The sequence below is a fragment of the Thermobia domestica genome, chromosome 7 (genome assembly GCF_964235325.1).
Source record: "Thermobia domestica chromosome 7, izTheDome1.hap1.1, whole genome shotgun sequence".
Taxonomy (NCBI): domain Eukaryota; kingdom Metazoa; phylum Arthropoda; class Insecta; order Zygentoma; family Lepismatidae; genus Thermobia; species Thermobia domestica.
In genome coordinates, this window is record NC_137460.1 from 2,609,104 (window position 1) to 2,633,181 (window position 24,078).

A 24,078-nucleotide genomic window follows, 5' to 3' on the forward strand; every position below is an offset into this window, starting at 1 on the left:
CCGCGGTGGCTCAGTGGTAGAGCGTTCACCTCTGGTGCTTGGGGTTCCGGGTTCGATCCCAGCCCCCGCCAAGTGAACTTTGTGGTGGACAAACACCGTGTGCGTGGGTTTTCTCGGGGTTCTCCCGTTTCCTCCCACTTTCTTCATTCCACCATTTCATTCATTACTCATCATCACCGTCTCCTTTAGCCTAACCGGCATAACGGTGGGACGTAAAACTCAAAGATTTTCAAATATAAGCTGTATTCTAGTTTAAGGAAATGTTGATGCAGTTGAAAAAAAAAGTCCCAATTTCATGGAGCGCTTCTAGTAGAAAGAAAATAAAACTTTTTTACCTTCTATATAGAAAGTAAACATTTATGAAGAAACTGTGGTACTGACACGAATCACTTCTTTTTCGAACTTTTGCGGGAGAAATGTAAAGTATGAGAGAGGTCAATAGTACAGCAATTCCACTTCAATTCCACAGCAATTCAACAGTGCTAATGAAACAAAATGTACTAACAGCTTTCTGCTCTTGTTGCTAAGGTTTGGGTTTGCTATTTCCAGTGGGACCTGCTCTCACGTAGGCTCGAGATAGGCATCTTAATGGAAGACGCACTCTCCCGGACACGGGCTCGCTATGCTCAATGTAGCTCGAGATCTCCGCTTGCGTGGCTAAAGTTTAGGCTTGTCATTGTCAGTGGAGCTCGCTCTGAGTTTTGCTTGGATTGTTTATCTTAAGAGCTTGACATATTAAAAATAATACGAAATTTACCATTTTTCTTTTGCTTGTTTTTCATAAGTAAAAGGAGATAATGAAATGCAACTTACCATAATCATAGATTATTTTATTCTACAACAGCAAATATGAACCTGAAGAATTTTCAGTCTTGCCATCCATAGAAATTACAGTGTTGCCAGAGTAACAATTTCCCCAAAATCTAGGTTAACGCAACGACTTGAGGAACGAAATCAACTGCATTTGATTACGTATCATGTTGTCTTGAAATCCCGTGAAATATTTTTTAAATAATAGTTGTATTTAGTTTGTAATAAACAAAATAGTTTTAACATACAGTTATTAAAATTAAATAATAATGTTATTTAAAAGTATAGCTAACTGAGATTCCGTAGGCTCGAAATCTCAATACACAATGAGGTTCGAGGTCACTTCATCTTGCACTTGCTGCAGCTCGAGTAAGCCAACTTAAGGTTGGTTTAAAGAAACAAGTTTTGCCAATAGGTGGCACTACAGTCTTCGTATCTCACCCATGTATTTTTTACCTTTCACGAAAATTCACGATTTCTCTTACAAATTTCAACCTAGACACTTCAATTTTTTTTTTAGAAAAGAAACTTCATAATCTATCCAAGGCAATAATCCGTGCCGATTTTTTATTTAGAATTTTCTTCAATGTTGAAATGGCTTAATTTTTGAAATGAATATCCAAACCTTTAACAACGAAACTGTTTCAACAATGAAGAAAGTTTTAACTAAAAATCAGCACGGATTGCTCCCTTTGATAGATTATGAAGTTCCTTCTCTAAAATTTTGAAGTCTCTAGGGTGAAATTTGTAAGAGAAATTGTAAATTTTCGTGAAAGGTTAAAAATACATGGGAGAGATACGAAGACTGTAGTGCCATCTATTGGCAAAACTTATCCCTTTACACTAACCTTAATGAAAGTCGGGTTTGGATTCGTGATTCATTGTTGAACTCCAGCTAGGTTGAGTACAAGTTGCGCTCTTATGAGCTTAGATATCTCAACCCCTGAGCACCAAATATAAATTTCCAATCAGTGAGCAAAAATAGCCATTGTGTGCAATAATTCCGAATTCACACTTCGCACTGAACAACAGCATGCGTCACATGTTCCTGTCAAGATTTTAAATTGGCTGAAAAAAACACGTGTAACACTTTGTCACGGTCAGTATATAACATACCAAGTATAACCTTTCTTCCTTTAAAATTTAATACAAGACTTAAAGGTTAAACAAGTTTTTTTTCTGTTTTTTTTCTGAGTGATCACGACGACCTATAAAAAAATAAACAAAGAACTCTTCGGTATATGCTAAAACTTTAGATCATGTGTCTGAAAGAAATTAAAAAAAAAGAAAAGAAAAAAAGAAAAAAGAAAAATGTATGTTACGTAGATTTCAACACGTAATCCTGTTTATATCAGCTCCATTCATCAAACGCTTAAACATATTCTTTTAAAACTTTTTGCTTTGGAAGATTACAAGACGAAGACGAAAAAATGCTGTTGTATTGTATCCATCATGATAGCATAAGGTAATCTTCTCATACGTTACCCATTATTATCATGTGCTTTCTAATTGCTGGATGCTACTTCTCAATATTCAGCCCATTTCACGAGACCGTGTCATCAAACATCACGCAATGTTCCGTGAAATATGGTCGTTTGTAACGCAAAACACTTGTTCATTTTTATTGTTCCGTGTTAGTTACAGGTGTTCATGAAAGACAGATATACCTTAGAAGCGAGTACAGGAGGGGGGCGTGATACATCTTTCTCATAATCAGCATCATATGATTGCTACTTGTTTCGTTATGAGAAAAGAGAAAAATTTCCAGTCGCTAGAAGATAAATCAAGTTTCAAGTCTCCTGCCACTCCTCTTCAATGGAGGTAATGCAGTGATCATCATGTTTATTTCTTGCTGCTCTCTCCCATTAAATAATAAAATGGCTAAATATCAGGAACGAAACAGAAATAACACTCTGGAATGCTGACACAAACGCGTCTTTAATATAAAACAACTTTTCTCTGCGACCTTTGGTCTTACAAGGGAACGGACACAGTTGTCCCAGGTCCCTCGCGATCAAAGTCGGTGGGTAGGTAGATTTTCTCTCCAAACACTATAATCCGTTGAATTTTTTTTGCAAATTTTGCCTGAGACCGGTGTTAGAGTATTTTTGAAATTGTGGGTAGTTTGGAGATAATGGTACATTTTTATATATTAGTAGGTAGTACTCAATGAGTACTTTAATTTGATATCCTATATTACCTTATAGCACTCACAGCATAGGCGTAAAACAACGAAATGCCCAGGTATTCGGGTTGTGTATTCAAAATTGCACTGAGAAAAATCCGTTATCCGGTCAGTGGGACATTGTACAAATATACAGAGTCCTTATGTTTACTACAGAAATCAGTACGGAACATACGTTATCCATATGCTACATACGCACTGCCCTTAGATGTTACATCATGCCGTTGCATGATGTCTGACACGCACTGTTGCCAAATCTCCGGAGGTAAATTTGCTTCTAGTGTGTAAAAATAAAATTGCACGATAAGAAGTTTGTTCTCACTAAGAACATAAAGCATGTCGGAAGAATTCTACTTCCATACTACAGAAGTCGCGATGTCGTTGGAATTGGATTGATCGATGTAAGGGCAGCACTCAAGGTCAAACCTTAATTAGGCTGCCGCACACAATGTATGTGTCTAGCTATACATCCATACTTTTTATATTCTCAGGTGTGCCCTTGAATTATCTGTTATTGGGATATACGTAGGTTTAGTTTTCTTGTGTAATAAATAGGTGCAAGAAATATTTTTAATTAAATGCATTAAAAGCAAGATAATAATTTAAAAACTATTATTATTATTATTATTATTAGTTTTTACCATAATGAATGAAGTGTTTCCATTGTTTCAGCTTTCAAATTTGTTATCATGTTAAAAGTTTTGGTACTAAAAAAACTGTTCTAACCAAGCACTCTCTGATGATGGGAACGCTAAAATGGCCGAAATATAGAACACTAAGATGGAAGTGAATGAAAATTGAAATAAAAGAAACAAGTCAGAAAATTAGTCTAAGAAAACTAGGAGCTAGGTACAGAGAATACAAAGAACAAGACATTTAAATGCTAACCAACATTCAAGAGGGAAAGAAAACTTGACGAACTCTCACAATCTTTTGTCACCACTGAAATTTCTCTCTCTCTCTCTTTCCACCCTTCTTTGGCCCCCAACTTAATACTCCCTCCAAAAATTCTTTCGAATCTGCCCCGCTCTTTCCCCCCATTTTCTAACAGTTCCCAGCTCCCTGTTTCGCTGCAAATCCAAATGCTTCAACTTAACAAAAGTTATTTAGTTCCATTAGCTTTAATTTTCCACTTGAAGAGGACGCTATTAGAGGGTTGCGTTTTTTCAATTTTTTTTATTTATTTTTCTTACAGTGAACAGGAAGGGAAAGAATGGAGAACGATAGGAAGGCAAACGAATAAACTTAGTAAAAGAAGAAGGAAACAAAATAGAAAGAAAGAAAGAAAAACTCTTGAGAAATGAAAGAGACGCGAGAGTTTTTTTTTTTTTATAAATATTTTCTTAGCACAAAAGCACGAAAAATACATTGAGTAAAAATGCTGAAATAATCCAGGATGATAATTCATGAGTAAAACATATTTGATACTAATTGTTAAATATTTTGAATTAATTAATTTCTCGAATGATCCACGTGAATACCTCGAATACCTTGAATACCTCGAATAGTCCACGAGATGTACTATTCAGATAAAAGACGGAACTATATCCAATTAGCAAGTCATGTATCAGAGTGCTTCAAAGTAGAATTTACACAATTTTTCTTTCACTCAAAATTTAGCTATAAAAAAAACAGGTCCCTAATCTTTCTATCTAGAAACCATATATTTGTACAGTCAGTGACAAAAGTTCTTTTCGTTTAAAATTAGTTTTGTAAATAACTTCCGAATAGAAGGGTAGTTTCAGTAAAATTTTTGGTAAGTTAAAAGGAATGTATTTTCCAGCCTTGAAACTCGGTGAAACGGTGTAAATTCCACTATTACTACCAAAGTAAATTTTACCAAATGGAAAGAACTATCGTCGTGACTGTACATGCTTTTCCATTTATCATACATATGGTAAGAACATGAGTTATATTCAAAATTCTTAACTAATAACAATTTTTATATCTTTTCTGGCTTCCGTGAATAAGATAATACAGCATTATCAGAAGATACATTAATAACTATTTGATATATATATATATATATATATATATATATATATATATATATATATATATTGCAATGTTTGGTAGAGTCAAATGATAGACCGGGTGTCTTTTCCCCTTTCACCAAGTTTTATTACAAAATATAATATAATAATAAATAGAAGTGTCTATAATTCAATGTCTCTTCCTCAATGACCAAGTGAAGCGATACTAAACGTTTTGCCGGGTGCCCCTTCCACTCATAGCAGTTTCCAGAACACTTTGGCAGGTTGTAGGTTAGGCTTGGATTATAAGTTTAAGATGGATCCGTAGCCCAGTGCGACATAGGGTAAGGAAGAGGTGCTCCTAGTCCACAGCGACATAGGAAGGTAAAGGTTAGGCGATCAGCTGGTCGACTGATGCTGGGTCCCTCGGTGGTCCTCCTTTTATTTGTCCTCCTCGGGTCCTTCCATGAAGTCCGTCTGTTTTCGGTGTTCCTCGGTGTCTTCCGTGTTGGCTTGCTGTGTGCTGGGATGTTTATAAATAATAGCAAATGTTGGGTTGACACGTGCGTCTGTTGTGATGTGGGGATCCTTGCAATATATATATATATATATATATATATATATATATATATATATATATATATATATATACTACATGATATATATATTGTTCATTTATTATGTAGCCAAAATTCATTGGTGAAACTCTCACATCTAAATAATAAAAAAGAGTCCATATGAACATAGGTTAAAAAACGCGTTGTTTCAAAGTTACGAGATGCCGAAATTGAGAAACTTGTAACTTTGAGGCTGCCTAGCTCGAAAACTATGAGAGATATCAAAGGCGGTTAAAGAAATTTTGGAGGAAATAGTAGACTGTCTTTAAATAACCATGTTTCAGAGTTGGGATATATCGGCGCAACGGATTTTATAGAGGGGGCTGTGGTATAGGTTCCGCTCTTCCACCTCTCTCTCTAAAATCATGTGCGCCGGTACAGCTTAACTCTGAAGCATAGATATTGAGATAAACAGTGTAGTAGTTCCTCTAATATTTCTTTAACCACCTTTGATATCTCTCATAGTTTTCGAGCTAGGCAGCCTCAAAGTTACAAGTTTCTCCATTTCGGCATCTCGTAACTTTGAAACAACGCGTTTTTTAACCTATGTTCATATGGACTTTTTTATTGTTTACATGTGGGAATTTCATCAATGAATTTGGGCTACATAATAAATGACATATATATATAGGGTGACTGGTAATTCGATGCATTCCTTGCAAGGGGATATTCTACAAGTACTTTTGAACATTTTCAGCTATATGAACCGGGAGTCGCAAATCAATAATTTCTGAGTAATTTGCACATGTGTGATTTCTTTGAAATTTGGTCGGCTAACAAGAGGTGGGCGAGAAAGTTTCGCCCTGCCCCACTTCCACATAACGTTAAGTGATGAAATTTTACAGGTGTAATTCTGCTTACCTATGTAGATCATGTGGTAATGTGCAGCTCGTAACTCTGCACCGTTGCTGTGTTATAGGCCCGAACATGAGGTGAGGTGTGGTGGTCCAAAATTCATTACTGCTCCTCAGAAAGCAGCATGGCAACATCGCAGAAGTAGTTCCCACTAGGAAATGACTACATGGTTATTTATTTATTTATTTATATAACAACCACCAGATACACCTAAGAGGCCATTTTACACTGGATATCTAATAATAATAATAATAATAATAATAATAATAATAATAATAATAATAATAATAATAATAACAATGGAAAGGATTTGGGAAGGTGTCGGCCAGGGCCTGTTTAGTAGGTACCATCCCGGCATTTGCCTGGTAGAACTGAGGAAAACCCTGGTAAACCCCAGTCAGGATGGTCGGCAGCGGGATTCGAACCTGCGACCTCCCGAATGCGAAGCCAACGCTCTTGAAAAGAAGTGGAATGAAGATGTTGTGAGGTCAAGGGAAAACGCATACTATAACGGATTTCATACTCAGGGTCGTGGATCTGTCTGGCCAACATTCGAGCAGTGAACGAGTGCATTGTTTTCCAGGAGGAGACACCTTTTGTCAGCATGCCGCACTCTGTTTCTATTTTTCGCAAGCTTTTGTGAGTGCTACAGTGCTAAATGTGTTATTTTGTTATGACTTTCCAAGGTTTAACTTTTTACCTTTCTAGAATGCTTATAACATTAGGTACTTATTGTAGCAATTGGTACGGCAATAGTCGTAATTTTGTTTTGAGTTTTTAAAGCGATATATTCGCTTGCTATTTATTTATTTATGTAGAAGGGAATTACTCAAGGAAGGGTTTGAACCTCCAACTCTAGGGTCACATCGATCTTTTAGGTTGGTCTAGGATTTGGGAAGGAATTAATTGATCTAGGATTAGGTTGGTCTATGATTTGGCCCTGTCCTTCCAGAAGGTACCATCCCTGCCTTCGCCTAATGGGAGTGAAGAAAACCAAGGAAACCCTAGCCATACCAATGACAGAATGCCGGTGTACCACCACCAAAGGAAGTACGTGTTCAACTCTGAGCGACCAGAGTGATGATCATTTTGTTTTGGGTCAGCATGGGATTTTACTACTTGCTTCCACAGTAATATACGCTAACGTTGTATACTGTTAGTATATATATATACGTATATACTATAACACAGCAGCTGAAATGCGTGGGGCATGGGGTGAGTATGAGTAAATCGATGATGACCATTTCACCGAATATCTTAAAGGGTAGAGACATGAAATTATGTATGTGGACTTTCCATTAAAATAAAAAATAGATACATGTTTCACACTTTTTAAATATTTCCTCCAGAAGAGAAGAAAACAGGGTAAAAGATGAAATCGTGAGGTTACAATTTTTATAATATGATGGCGATATCACGAAATCCATTAATGTTAAAGTTTGGAATTTGATATTTAAACACTTCAATGAAAATAATTAAAAATATGATTCAGTTTTTTAAAAATATATTTCAAAGACAGAAAAGATTCGGAAACAAAAAAAGCCTGGAGGTTGTAATTGTTACAATGATAAACATATCTCAGAATCTTTTAAAGTTAGAGAAATGAAAGTTTCGTATTTAGACGTGTAATTTTAAATAAGTCAAGATTCATTTAAGCGTTTTTTCGATATTTCCAGTAGCAGAGATGCAAAAAGGTGGAAGAAGCAGGGATGGTAGTTACAATCAGTGTTTCTTCCAGACATGATTTTTTTTTTTGGGGGGGGGCACTGTCCCTCCGGAGCTATGAGATTGTCTACCCGGAGGAAATTAAAATAATATGTCTATAATATATTAATAAATAGAATAGTACCAGCAGTGCCCGCCCCCGGAATCCTAATGTGCCCCCCGAAACAATTTTTCTGAAAAAATGTTATAATTGTAATATAAATAAAGAAATGGCTATATCTCGAAATCCCTTAAGTTTAGATACATTTAAAAAATGTTATGCAGGCTTTTAATTTAAAATAATTACAGACACGTTTCAGCGTTTTTTGATGTTTCTTTTAGAAGGGTAGAAGAAAAATGAATGAGAAAAATGAAATGAAATGAAATCTTTGAGTTTTACGTCCCACGCTTATGCCGGTTAGGCTAAAGGAGACGGTGATGATGAGTAATGAATGAAAATGGTGGAATGAAGAAAGTGGGAGAACCCCGAGAAAACCCACGCACACGGTGTTTGTCCACCACAAAGTTCACTTGGCGAGGAATGGGATCGAACCCGGGACCCCTAGCACCAGAGGTGAACGCTCTACCACTGAGCCACCGCGGCCCCAAAATGAATGAGAGTTGTAATTGTTATAATAAGATGGCCATTTCTTGAAGTCCCTTAAGATCACAGACATGTAAGAGATATGAATTTTGGTAAACGAGAAACAATTAAAAAGTTCCTCGAATTTTGTTTTAGCTCTTTATTACCACAATTTTGTTTCAGCTCCTTATTACCACAATTTTGTTTTAGCTCTTTATTACCACAATTTTGTTTTAGCTCTTTATTACCTGGAATTTTGTTTTAGCTCTTTATTACCTGGAATTTTGTTTTAGCTCTTTATTACCACAATTTTGTTTTAGCTCTTTATTACCTGGAATTTTGTTATAGCTCTTTATTACCACAATAAGTGCAAATTTACTTAATCGCCTGTAAATTTGGCATCTTCGGAACACACATACTTGTTCCACAGTTCCTGCAATTTGTGGAAACACCGACGAATGGCCTCTTTTGGCAAGGGCGCCGATTTCTCTGTAAATTTGGGAGGGCCCATTCAGATGCAGAAAGCATATGTGAGGATTTTAAAACAAATTGCATTCAAATTATGCCAAATATTGTACATTTACAAATGCAGTAAGGGGACCCACATGAGCTCTGGGAAGCCCGGGCCTCCCGGGATCGCCGCCCTTGTCGTTTGGTATCTTCCGAAGTTCAGTCATCACATCGGTTTTGATGTCTTGTTCGTTGGCGAAACGAAAAAAGGCCCATATATATACTTTTGGGAAGAGCCAAATATCCATTGGTGCTAAACTGTTGTTAAGGCTATCAAACTCGCTGAATCAGATATCCCCCAATTTGCACATGGACTTGATGTTTGAGCTTTGATCTATCTATGAAATAGCTCGGACAGATCATTACACACACCTTCGTTTAGCTACACTATTCGTGCACTGTCTGTTAAGACGTGTTCACACTTGTTGAATTCAGAATTACACAACTTAGGGACTATATTGCACAATATTCATTGTAATTGCATTACAAATGCCAGAACTACAACATTTTGGGAAATTTCTGACTGACCCTCGTATAATCACCTTATTCAAAACAAATGCCCATTTACCACAGCGTTTTCGAAAATTTCGGTTTTAACGAGAGAAAATTGGCATTTTGTATTTTTCTTTCTTAATTTGTAAATACGGCTTCGAGGTTGTCAACTTCATCTTTATTGCACATTAGTTACGTGACTTGGGAAACTTATTATAATAATATAAGAAATAATGTAAAACTGCAAAATCGGTTTTAATTCCGTATAAATATTAAGAGGGCGCTGAGTTCCTTATTGTATCCCTTCTTCACGAATCCTAAAACTGCCAGTCACTGACACTTTTTCAGTTCAATTACATCTCTCAACTAGCATCTGTCATCCTTGGATTGTTTTGTTTTGTTAAATGCTAAAAATAATCTTGATTTATTTACAAACGAATGTCCTGATTTCCAGAATTTTAAGGCTTCTAAGGCAACTTTAACCCTACAGCCCATGATTTTTTGTATTTAAGTGAAATAATATACATACATATGAGAAGACACTTCTAATTAATATCCGAATACAAAAAAATGTCCTAAAGTATTTTTTCGTGCTAAACTATAAAAATACTTTGTATCACTTATGATACATTATGCACCAATAGTTCATGTTCCTCTCTGGTACAAAATCGAATTATAGCATACGTAAAAACAATTAGCAAACTTACTTCATGAACTTGGAATTTTTGCAACTTCGAAACTATTCTTTGTCCTTCAGAGTAGACGATCATAAACTTTTCCATTCTCACCTTCGCTAAGCACTGTACTGAAGCAACATTTTCCTGACATCTGCCGGAGATATGAACTATGTGATCAGCAGAAATATCAGACAAGATACAATATGTATTTGTGATACAGCTCACGACCTGAGCACTAATACTAGCCATAATTTATTTTGTATCAAATATGATACAATATGCATTGTAGGGTTAACGGAAGATTAACAGTAATTACAACAATAGGAAAGTGAAAAGAAAACGGACATCCCATATATTTAAAGATACCATTCCAGCATTCCCCTGTTGGAACTGAGGAAAAACCTGTCAAGAAGGGGCACGGTGGCTCAGTGGTAGAGCGCTTATGTCTGGTGTGTGGGGTCCGTGGTTCGATCCCAGGCCAAGTAAGTTTGTGGTGGACAATATCGTGTTCATTTGTTTTCTCGGGGTACTCAAGTTTCCTCACACACTATCATTCCACCAATTCTTCCATAACCATTTCACTTAGTCTAAAGGGCATAATCGTGGGAGTTAAAAACTGGAATATTTCATTTTCATTTTTTCAGTCAAGAAGGCCTGCAACCGGATTCAAACCTAATCCTTCCAATTGCGAGCCAAGAATGCTAACTAATAGCCTACGTTTGCTCGTGTTATATTGGTTATAAAATATAAGGTATAATTTTGTTAGTTATAAAACCAATATTTTTTTTTAAAAAATGAAATTATTATACTACTATAACAGGTTTTGAATAGTTTTTGCTAAGAAATTGTCCAAAATAAAAATCGAGAAGAAAAAAGACGTACATACAACAGGCGTCTGAAAGCTAAAAATTGTGAAAGAAAATCCGTCAGGACATCTAGTCGTTAACTATGACAACAGCTGGTTCTCGTTAGCTTATGCAAATCTCAGCTCATTTGAATTTCACGTTAATTGAAACGACGGACTTGATTGTTTTTTCGCCGGACGAGGAAGTCCCGCTTCCAAAACGAAGAAAGAACTCAAAAAAAAAAAAAAAAAAAAAAAAAAAGGAATAAAACTTTGAAGACAGCTAACGACAAAACTCAAGGATAGGTCCACGACAGAGTTACGAGGTTAACGAAAAGCATATTATAAATTTCGTACACAAATGGTTCTTCATTCTCCTAACAGTTTTTAAACGAGATTTTTAAATTATATTTCTAGTCTTTATAGCGTTTATGAAGATGGAAACAGTTTAGGTTATTCTGTAAATGAAAACACTTTTTTTTTTTTAAATTTTAATTTCCTTTTCTACATTTAGTGTTGCCATCTACGTCCACAAGTTGCGAAGTAATTCGTTAGTTGATTGTCTAGAACTTTATCGTCTCTTTCAGCGGCTATGCTATATGAGATATGGACCTAACGTTTAATATGAGATTCAACTAGAAATTTCATTCAGTAATCAGCCAATTGAAACTATTTTGTTATCATTACTTTGATGTCCTATTTGTTTATTGGTTAGTTTAAATACTTGTGTTCAAAACACTTCAGTCGATCTGTAAATTAAACCTGTACTCTTATAAACAATTTACAAGTATGTTCCATTGACTAAAGAAAACGACGGTAAGCACGAAGATATTGTGGTGAAATAATAGGCCTATTGTTAACGTGTAAAGTAATAGCACTGCAGAATTTTCAGAAAGCCCATTGACATGATTATCATCTTAAACAGCGGTGCAAATCTGTCTTCAACATAGGGGAAGGGGAGGGACGGGTAAGACCATTGCCATAATCTTTTTATTTTTAAAGCAATGTTCAAAATACTTCTGAAGTTGGAAAACAATGTTGTGGAGGGTCAGGGGAGCAGAGTTGTCTGCAACATTGGGAAATGAACAGATTTGAGGCTTATTCTGGGGGACATCCATTTCGTCTCACTTTCTTTACAAACATACTCACATTTCTCAGAAAAAAAAAACGCATTTGAAATCGGATTATTGGGGGGGACAGTCCCTCCAGTTCCAAGATTGGAGGGGACATGTCTCCCTCATCCCTCCCGGGATTTGCGCCAGAAAATATGGCGGTCATTGTTTTAAGCGCACGAGTAGCAGACCGAAATTCAATCGCAAATTTCGAGCAGTTAGAATTTACGCATGAGTGAAAGGAAATGCTTCCCGTAATCAGCTAGCTCTAAAGTATTTTATATCGCTATAACAAAAAATCAATGGATATGTCCATTCTTGTGATTTGCAAGGGATTTTTTTTTTTTAATCAAGCAAGGAAATTTGGTCAGACACGGGAAATCTTGTGTATAAAATTTTGAAATTGTGTAAAGGAGAAAGATTACAATGTAGACCTATGAATGTTAATGTTTTTTTAACTATTCTTAATATTTTACGGTTCTTTTGATTATAAATAATGATGAATGTTAAGTATGTGTTCGATTGTTATTACAAATATGGCGTATATGGTCTCACGTATACGCTCCTTGTTTCGTAATCACTGGATTGCAAAAAACTTAGGTCTAGTTAGGTATACATTGTATATTCCCGCCCAACGACCCATTACATTCCTGGTTATAAGACAATTAAATTTTACTGAAATTTTAATAGTTTAATGTTTTATTCCATGTCAAAAGGTTTTACAATTTAATGTAAGACAAAAAAAAGTCTTAAAAGACTTGTGCACATGAAAAAAATAAATAAAATAAGGTAAAAATAAATAAATAAATAAATCACGTAAAAGGTAGCACCTGAGACAACGCTGTCATATGTTTGATGTAGCTTCTTTAAGAAAAAAACAAACGGAAATTAGTTCGCAATTTTGCTACTGCAGACATATATGAAACGTCAAGTCCATTTTGAGTTTAACGTCCCGTTCAGCAGCGAGGCTATATGAGACGTGGACGTGCTGATTAACGTGGAATCCGAACCACATGAGCTCCCACCGGGAATCGAACCCGGGTCTCACACACCAAAGGCGTTTACGCTAACCGCTTAGCCACGAAGGAGCTCCATATATGAAATGTGTAATACCAGATTATTAATTACTTATGGTAATGGCATAGGCAAATAGGGAGTTTTAGAGTTTTAACCCGCATTCCTATTATGACAAATGATCATTTTGTATATTTAAAATATGTATCCACAAAAATTCTGAAACGATATTAATTTGAAAACTTTCATTTCCTTCCCTTGATGAAATTTTGCCTAGGTCACTGGCTCATACGTATACCGTTTGCCTCTTATTTTGCAAGAAATGTAATATGATTGTTTTGTTTTTCTTGTGTTACAGGCTACATCAGGAGAACCATGGCGGTGCGTGGTGTCCGAAGAACACCATCGAGCAACACGTGCGGGAGTTCCTGGAGGTGGACTTAATAGACAATCATTTGGTCACCATGACCGAAACTCAGGGACGCTTTGGTAACGGCATGGGCAAGGAGTACACGGAGACCTTCCTCATTGAGTACTGGAGGGACTCTCTACAGCAATGGATCATTTACAAAGACGCCAAAGGGGAGAAGGTAAGTTGAGAAGCTCATCTTATTCATGTATCGATAGCATCTACGTAGCTTTAAAAAAAATCGTTTATGGTATTCAAATGTAAGAAAGACAAAAGCATGGTGACTGGAACGAAGCGGTCGGTCTCAAATATAGAATTAGAAGAAAAGGAAATAGAACAGATGCTTAGTTTTCGATATCTGACAAGGAAACATCTTATATTGATTGTAGCATTGCCCAATAAAACAATACGCAATCGATAGAGGAGTGAAGAAAAGTGAGAAATCCAAAGTTTTACGGGCCGACACCCAGAAACACACAAGATACAGAGGAAAGAATGATTTAGAATCATGTGAAGATAGCAATGCAGAAGATACACTGGCACAGAAAGAACTTCAAGGCGGTTAAAGTAATCAAAATGACATTTATACAGCAGTATAGTAAGCTAAAATTGTACCCATAGACATTGTTAATAACATCATTCGTAATGCAGTGTTGCCAACTGAGCACAAAATTAAGTTTTGTTAAATGGTACCGAACACAAATTATAACATCTAGCAAGTCCAATTATGAGTAGAACTATACCTGCAAAGTGTTGGTGAACAGTGTTGCCAACGTTTGAGGATAGGCCTATATGAATTCCTATATGAATCTTGCTGTGTGTTCCCAATGTACTGTGTTTTGGTACTATTCTTACATTTTCCTTTGGCAAAAATGCTTCGATACTGTGCTTAGTCTATTTTTGTATTTCTGTGATTATATTCTACAGTTTTTCTCTCATATTTTGGTTTTGAGCTAGTTCGAATCGGGTACTCGATGTACTCTTCTATATCCAAGATTCATATAGAAATTCATATTGGCCTATACTCAAACGTTGGCAACTCTATACACCAAGACTTCATAGATATGATTGTACTCATAATTACATTTTCTAGATGTTATAATTTGTGTTCCGTGTCATTTAACAAAACTTTATTTTGTGCTCAGTTGGCAACACTGCATTACGTATGATGTTATTAACCATGTCTATCGGTACAATGTTAGCTTACTATACTGCTGTATAAATGTCATTTTGATTACTTTAATCATTTTGAAGCTCTTTCTGTGTCAGTATATCTTTCGCATTGATATCTTCACATGATTCTAAATCATTCTTTTCTCTGTATCTCCTGTGTTTCTGGGTGTGGGCCTGTAAAACTTTGAATTTCTCACTTTTCTTCACTCCTCTATCGAGTGTATATTGTTTGATTGGGCAATGCTGCTATCAATATAAGATGTTCTCTTGTAAGTAGTATTATTAGTGATGATATATAAAGTGCGAACGTGCAATAAAAGCAAGGATAGGAATAACGAAAGAAGCATTTAAAAGGAAGAAAAGTCTGTTTTATAGGCCTTTGAATAAATGAATCATAAAATGCTTCGTGTGAAATATTATACTATATCGAGCAGAAACATGTACATTACGCAATACTGATTGAAAACGATTCGAAGCTTTCGAAATGTGAGTGTAGAGAAGAATAGAGAGAATTAGTTGGGTCGAGCCGAGAACGAATGTGAGGGTATTAGAAATGATGGGAGAGAAAAGAACAATTTTAGATATATATATATATTGAGAAGAGGAAGAGAAATTGTTGAAGCATTTAGCTAAGAAGAAACTAAGGAGGAAATTTTGAGATATCTTAATATCCAGACGCTGGAAGTACGCAGAAATATCTCTGATTTGAAGTTTCTTCATAAGATTGTAAATGGGATCCTAAAATCAGAAACCCTAATTCAACAACTATCCTTACATGTCTCTTACCGCAAAACCCCGAACACCCACCTATTCCATCTTGCACGCCCTAGGTTGACAATTATACACAGGTCTCTTTTTCCACCGAGTACCCAACTATTATAATAATCTAACAAGTGAGGTGGACATTTTTTTCGAGCTACCCGGTGTTTGAAAGAGCAATAAAACGGCTAAATAATGTTACTTGTGCACTCTTTGTTAATACTATTGATGTTACTGTTGTTGTTTATTTTTTTATTCTTTTTCTTTTTTCCTTTTTTCCGCTTGTTGACATTTCCCTGTGTAAAATGGCACAATTATGCTGTATCTGGGAATTTGTTCAATAAATAAATAAATAAATAAATAAATATAATGAGGGACGGGCTAAAAGGTCTGGTGGCAGGAAAGAGGGAAGGCCATGGAGCATGGAAGCTTCTCAGTTGTGACAAGTAACCTACGAATAATGGCAGAATACCTATGATGATGATGATATGTACTGTGTATATAAAAGATAGTCTATTAAATAGCAAATCCAATTTTGTAGCTTTGATAGAGACATTCGTAGCAGTAACACATATATTCATATAAGGTACGAACATGCTACTTTAATATGAAAAATGAAATGAAATTAATCTTTCAGTTTAACATGTCATGGTTATGGCCCTAAGGCTAGGGAAGACGATGATAAAGGCAAGTAAATGATGATAGTAAAATTGGTGAAATGGGAATGTGGGAGCGAATGGTACCCCCGAGAAAATCTACTGGCCCGATGTTGTCCACCACGAACTAAGTTTACCGGCAATCAAACCAGGGATCCCACACACCAGAGATAAGTGTTGTACCACCATGCTCCCCACTACTTTAATATTTCAGAAGATTTTGTTTTATGAATTCTTTCTACCAATATTTTTGTGTCCTTTCTAAAACTAAAAACCATAATAAACATGTACAGTCCGCAGCAAAAAAAGAAAAATAAAAGCAACATGAGCATGTAAGTTTATTGTGAAACTACGCCTAACAGTGCAGGGAATCATCACAACGTCTAAGTGGCACGAATCACGCCAGAGAAACCTCGGCGTCCTCAACTGCACACTTATTTTGGAGCAAAAGACTTCGTCGTTTCACAATCAACTTACTTGCTCATGTTGCAGGTTTTTGTTGTTGAGGACTGTACAGAATAATCAAAATGTCACAAGATAGGTAGTTAGAATTCCATTACATCCACCACTTTGACTAGTAAACTTTTCTTCTTCCTGAAATGACTATTTCGCCATCTCTATCGTTACTTCTCTTTCATGTTCGAGATTTTATCTTCGCTAATAACACTGATAAATTACTATTTTTGGATTGCTACATGCTAATAAAAATCTACATGAGCTGAGGGCAGTGACAGAAATGTAGCGTATGTAGTTGATTAACTACAATAAATATCTTAATCACATCTATCCCATGCTATAAGTCATGGTCTCTAAAAGGTATTACCCATATAGTCTCATACAGGTATATAAAGGAACCTTCCCACCTTGGACGCTATTTTTAACACATCTTTATTAAAAAGCGTCTCACTTATTTCATTATCCCAACAGATCTAACAAGAAGCCATGGGCGGACGAACAGGAGGCAGAAACCATCATTTCGTGTTCTTTGTTGTTCGAAGATGAATCATGAAACGTAAATTGTTTCAGTAAACGTTAACAATAAAACCTGCAGATAGCTTATGTTCTCTTTTATTCTTTTTCTTTTAAATGCGTTTTTTTTTTCTTTTTTTTTTCGACCAAAGTCTCTTCCAGAGGACAAAGAGAAAGGACAAACATTGTGAGCAGAGTCTTCACGACGTGTGTCTAATTGTTGGCTGACGGTCGAAAGGTGTGGAAGATATGTCACAGTATATATCGCAGTAGAAAAGGCGAGACGGAAGCCCATTTACACAGTAAATGGATATGTGTCAGAAGTTATGAAAAATACATATTTGTGAAATGGGCGCGGGGCTCTCCATTTAATGTTTTTTTTTTTTTTATCTACGCTCACAAGCACTACTATTACACATATTTTTCCTTTAGAATCTTTTTTTTATGTTTTCGAATTGTTTCTCTGAAAAAAATAATTCTAAAGGGAGTTTCATAGTACAACCCAGAATAAATAAGTGAGCCTCTATCACTTGATATAAAAGTCAAATGATCAAGACATATTGGACTAAAGGAAACGAGTGAGTAAAGAAAATAAAACAATTTGTAGAATGATAATATGGGAGGAAACAGGAGAGCCTAGAGACACTATATTGTCTAGCACAAACTCACATGATCTGGGGTCAAACCAAGGAGCTCTCGTATTAGTGATGAACGTTTAATCACAGAATCTTCGTGCCCTCCAATTTTTGAATCGAGACTCATTGTATATCTTTTTCAGAGTAAGTTACACAAATTTTATCAGACTTCAATCAACTTAAGGTTGTAGTTTCACTGTGACCTGTCCCGGGTTCGATTCCCGGTGGGGACACTCGGTCGAAAAAGTGCAAAACAAATTTCAGGCCAGCCATCCTGAAAGAGGTTTTCCTTGGTTTTCCTCATTCATACCAGGCAAATGCCGGGATAGTATCTAACTTATAGGTCCCATGCCATTTCCTTTCTCCCCAACCCTTTCTTCCTTCCCTTTCCCCGGATAGTGTGCTCGTCGAGGGACGACGTCCCTCTTACGTGTCTGGCTAAATAGCCATAGATGCCGAAAGCCCAGAAATCTAAATCCTAAATCTTTTAGCTTGTAGTTTCTTTGAGGTTTAGGACATGAATTGAATGCTTGGGGTTGAAATCTGTAAAGACTTAGTGGTCAAATCAACCTCAAGTTAGAGGTATTATGCTTATACGCAACATTTTAGTACAAAAATCCCTGATGGACCGAACTCGAAGCTCCTACTGTCAAAGCTGTGAAACACGGTTATCCCTGGTTGAGTTCGGCTACCAAATATATCGACCTTTATTCCTAGGATGATGGACTATTTGGCTACCGAATTTTGTTCAGATCTAACTAAGTAGTTAAAGAGAAATGAAGTTCCACATACACGCACGTACTCACACACCAGGAGCGAAATTGTAAAATCCAATACGTTTACGCTGCACAGTGGTCAGAATTACGAGAAAACGCGGCGAGATTGAAAGCGTGTTTTTGTCTATATGGTATTTCTTGAAGGCACGTTAGGCTATTGTCGATTCTTATGCCGTAATGTGTGCACTAATCTATCGTTTGTAGACAGTAATGCGGGTTGCCTATGTAGGAGGCGAAAGAAATTTAACCTTTTAATGGGTGAGCTTTCAAAATCACGTTTACAAACGTGGGTCGTTAAAATTGTAGAGAAAAGATGTCATTATAAACAAAATAAACATGGTTTTGGACTGAAAAATAATAATAAAAAAAAAACAGTCAAACCCGAATGATGAAGTTAACCAGAAGTCAGTTTGTGTGAGAAATGTTTACAAAAACAAAACCTTGTCACAATACGCATATTTGAAAACAAAAAGTAGGGACTTGTTCAATCAAGTAGTATAGAATGAAAGTCACAAAAAAAATCGATTGTGAAATTAATCACTTTCAATGCCTTCTGGTATCCAAAACATGATGTTTAAAAGCTTAAACATTTCGTTCGGCATATTGATATGCTTTTAAGGCATACTGGGTCTGGTACCTGGTCGGACTATGTCAAAATATAGTATGTAACAAATCTAAGTTTGAATCTTTACTAGACTTTTTCGGTACCGGTTCTCGTGATACCTGTGGAAATCTTTGTTTCCTCCTGAGTCCTAAACCTCCTCATTTAGCACCCCTATTGGGAGAAGAGCTCCGAATATAGTTAACGTGTTCACAATATGATTGATCACACTAACAGCCATCAAGACGACGCGAAGTAACGGGACTAGTAGTTCAGTTTCTGCGAGTATTGCACGACTGCCCGGAGTCATTGAAATTCGCTTTATTTGCCAGGGTTAAGATGTATCTCGCAGAAATAGGAATACAAAGTAAAAACTGGATCCAGTTGGCTAAGGATAGAAGTCAGTGGAGAGTTTTTGTGAACGCAGCATTGAACCTCCGGGTTCCATAGGCCATAGAGTAAGTTAGTTTTTTTATTTGCCAGGGAGCAGGTAGAAGCAGTTAATTCTAACAAAAATCATTAATTGAGAGACCAGGGAAAATATTAAAACAAAAAAGAAACCTTGACTTACTAGGAAAATTTTAAAAATCTGCAAATATATAACAAAGCTTTGCTTTTGAATAGAGTGTTGTAGTAATGCTCCTAGTGCGTATATGTAGTGCCTGACAGGAATGCTATTGACCTTACAGGATTTCTATTGTTCTGATTAAACATACTAATAGCACTTCATAACTGTCAACATACTTGCGAGTAAAATTCCGTCATACTATCCCACAAGGAAAGTTTTTTTTTCAAGGACGGCCGATTATTCACTTTCGACAGGTGTTCTTTCATGAACGAGTGATCCCAGGATGAAACGGAGGTGTGTTCTATATAGAGTGGACATTCACGTACTAAATGATTACAGCCGTTCGTTCCGGTGATGGAACTCATTTTTAGGGTTTTCTTTAGCTTTTTGCTATTTCGACCACTGTGCACCGGGAGCTGAAAAGTGTGTTTATTTTATTTTTGGAGGATGTAGTTTACTTTCTGAATAATCTTCAAACACTATACAGTTAAAATAAATTTTCGTTTGCGCTGTTGGTAACGTTTTCCACTACCGTAAATGATATTCCTGGAAGAGATTCATGTATCGAGCCTTACACAATTTAAGAAGAGGAAAACCTTTTTGTGCGATAAAACAAAATACGATTTTTACAAATATTACTCAACACAGTTGAAAAATTTTAGTCAATATCTTTTTGAAGTTACTCAATTTTGAATTTTACAAATTTGTTTTTTGTAATGTTTCCCATCATTGCAAGGAAAAGAGACGAAAGGATATAATATCAATAAGCGTATTTCCTCTATGCGATTAACGTAAATGCACTTATACGAACGTAAAACTATTTAATACTTTCCGGAGTTTCCTCTCTCTTTATATATATATATATATATATATATATATATATATATATATATATATATATATATATATATATATATATATATATATATATATAGGGTATTTGAACCGATAAGAGCATATAGAAAAACATTAGCAAGTTTAACTAGAAGCGAAGTAACCATGGAAACACACCTCCCTTGGAAATCCCCTGCAGAGCACTTTGGATGGAGAACCCTACCAGCTTATATTTCCCTTCGACAAAGAAAAGCTGCACTCTCTCAGATCAAGCGGAAGTCGTTCAATCGAGGTATATAGATGATATATGTATTACAAATACATGGTATAATTGAATCATCTCCCTAAAATGCCTGCACAGATAATCCTCTTGAATTTGTGATATTTTGTTTCTTTTTTGAAATAAGTTAGTACTTTTTTTGTTTTAAAAATATACACGCTATACATGAAAGCCGTAATTTTACAATGACTTCAGTGAGACTAATCTAAAGAACTGCTTCCATTATTATTATTATTATTATTATTATTATTATTATTATTATTATTATTATTATTATTATTATTATTATTATCCTCGTAGCTATATGGTTCTTCACAGTCCACACTTACCTTCACTCGATACGAGCTCTTGGTGTTTCGGGTCACAAAATACTTTGTTCGTTTATTTGGTCCTTGAAGTTTGTTGGTCCCTTCACTGTAGAATCTGAACCACCAAAATGCGTTTAAATTTCAAAGATTTCCTATCAGAAATCAAATAAGGGTTCTCGTGCAACAAGGGCGCCACCAGTGGGAAGGGCATGTGTTAAATATAGGTTCATTTCTCATATATGTCAGTATGTCTCATAAGTTAAATATCTAAAGGGAAGTTAAGGGAAGTTAAATATCTAAATTAAGTAACCAAGTCTCTATCCCCGAGTACCACCTATGCCTATAGTTTAAACCTGAAAGTTTATTACCGCAGAAAACCAATATTTGCTATTTGAATCTGTACCGGATATAGCGATATTCAAGCTCTCGAGATCAATCGGGCCTCATGTTCAAGTATTGAACGCGAGGCCTTTAACCGTCGCACTACCTAGGTATTTTATTTTATTTTATTTATTTAACAACCATCAGATACAGCTCAGAGGCCATTTTATACTGGATATCTAACAATGGAAAGGATTTGGGAAGGTGTCGGCCAGGGCCTGTTTGGTAGGTACCATTCCGGCATTTGCCTGGTAAAACTGAGGAAAACCCTGGAAAAACCCAGTCAGGATGGTCGGTAGCGGGATTCGAACCCGCGACCTCCCGAATGTGAAGCCAACGCTCTACCACTTGAGCTACTTCGCTCGGTATTTTTTTGTAATGCGCACTACCAAGATGGGAAGTCATTTTGTACCCATCTGTTCAGATTAAATATATCTCGCAAAGGAAACAAGCTAGAAACTCTCACAAAAATCTACAGCGACTGAAGTAAACAGTACACGGAATAAAAATAACAGCTATTTTTTATAGTGCCATCTACACGTATAGTTCATTGAGAATAGTGAGCGCGAGCTTAATCTAGTATAGTAAATGTGAGCCGGAGAGAGGCTTCACTTCGTAATGGCCATCTCTACTCTATACTGGGACAAGACAGTTGATTTTCTTACAGCCTTCCCTACAACAACTTGGGTATCCTACGAGAACATTTTCTCATGATAACGACTTGGTTTTCTCATTTTAGCGATCTCTATCTTATTATCCGCATCATATTCGGAGACATGCACTTATTGTAAAGTTCCACATTATGTAATTTCTTTCATTCACCCGTCTCTTTCATACGGACACTTTGTCTTTCCCATCTTTGACGTCTCTATCTTATTATCCGTATAATGTTTGGGGACATGTAGCTAGTAAAAAGTTCCACATTATGTAATTTCTTTCATTCGCCCGTCTCTTTCATACGGACACTTTGTCTTTCCCATCTTTGACGTCTCTATCTTATTGTCCGTATGATGTTTGGTGACACGTAGCTATTAAAAAGTTCCACATTATGTAATTTCTTCCATTCGTCCGTCTCCTTCATACGGATACTTTGTCTTTCCCATCATTGACGTCTCTATCTTATTGTCCGTATGATGTTTGGTGACACGTAGCTATTAAAAAGTTCCACATTATGTAATTTCTTGTATTGGCCCGTCTCTTTCATACGAACACTTTGTCTTTCCCATCTTTGACGTCTCTATCTTATTGTCCGTATGATGTTTGGTGACATGTAGCTATTAAAAAGTTCCACATTATGTAATTTCTTCCATTCGCCCGTCTCCTTCATACGGATACTTTGTCTTTCCCATCGTTGACGTCTCTATCTTATTATCTGTATGATATTCGGCGACATGCAATTATTGTAAAATTTCACATTATATAACTTCTTCCTTTCACCTGTATCTTTCATGCGATCAATCTCTCTTATTACTCGTATAATGTTCGATGACGTGTAGCTATTGTAAAGTTTCGTGTTACGTAACTTCCGTATAACCGTATCTTTCATTTGGTCAACTTGTTCCTTCCATTTTAGACATATGTATCTTATTAACTATAGGATCCATAACAACCTGGACCCACAACATAAGTGAATAAAATTGCTGTCTGTTATGCTAACTTGTCGATGGTCATCTCCCATTTCAAACATGCCCTGATTCACCATACTCTTACAAAATTTGTCCACCTACCATCCAGTCCTTCCCTCCTCCACCCCCAGGTAAATGCCAATGTTGCATTTTCATTTAACATTGGGTACGTAAAGAGTGTACAGCTCAAACGGCTCGTCCGATTAAAACAAAAAATCCTTCAGTTTAGATTGAAAACATCATATTATGAGATGTGTGTTTCCTTTTACATTTAGTTGTAACTCTGATAATAACAGAGTTACCCTATGTCAGGGGACTTTTGGGACACCCTGTATATATAGATGGACATTGTGGCTTAGTGGGAGAGCTCTCATCTCTGATGCGAGGAGGCTCAAACCAAGGCCATATGAGTTTCTGACGGAAAATTTCGTGTGACCGCTGGTTTTCTCACGATTTTTCCGTTTCCTCCCACATAGTGATTCTACCAATTCTATCATAATCCTTTACTTTTATTAATCACTTTCCTTTAATCTAAAGGGCATAATCGTGCTACGTTAAATTAAGGATTTTATTTCAGATACATGTGTTATACCAAGCATTAACGTGCAGATAAGAAATACTGGTGCTTATCCTAATGACAGAAAATCTAAACAGGAATGATCCAAAAAATGGATTAAAAGATTGCGATCTTGACCAATAATTAGTTTTTGGAACAAGGTCCACAAAAT

The 24,078-nt window shown here is 36.1% G+C and overlaps 1 protein-coding gene across 2 annotated transcripts in view; it reads left to right on the forward strand.

The window, feature by feature from the left end:
• LOC145689831 (discoidin domain-containing receptor 2-like) overlaps positions 1-24,078 on the forward strand; it is a 1,126,884-nt gene that overhangs the window by 787,682 nt on the left and 315,124 nt on the right. For both annotated transcript variants that reach the window (XM_081764050.1, XM_081764051.1), the window contains exon 5: positions 13,735-13,966. In XM_081764050.1, the coding sequence (XP_081620176.1) occupies positions 13,735-13,966 (232 nt within the window). The remainder of the gene's footprint in view (positions 1-13,734; positions 13,967-24,078) is intronic.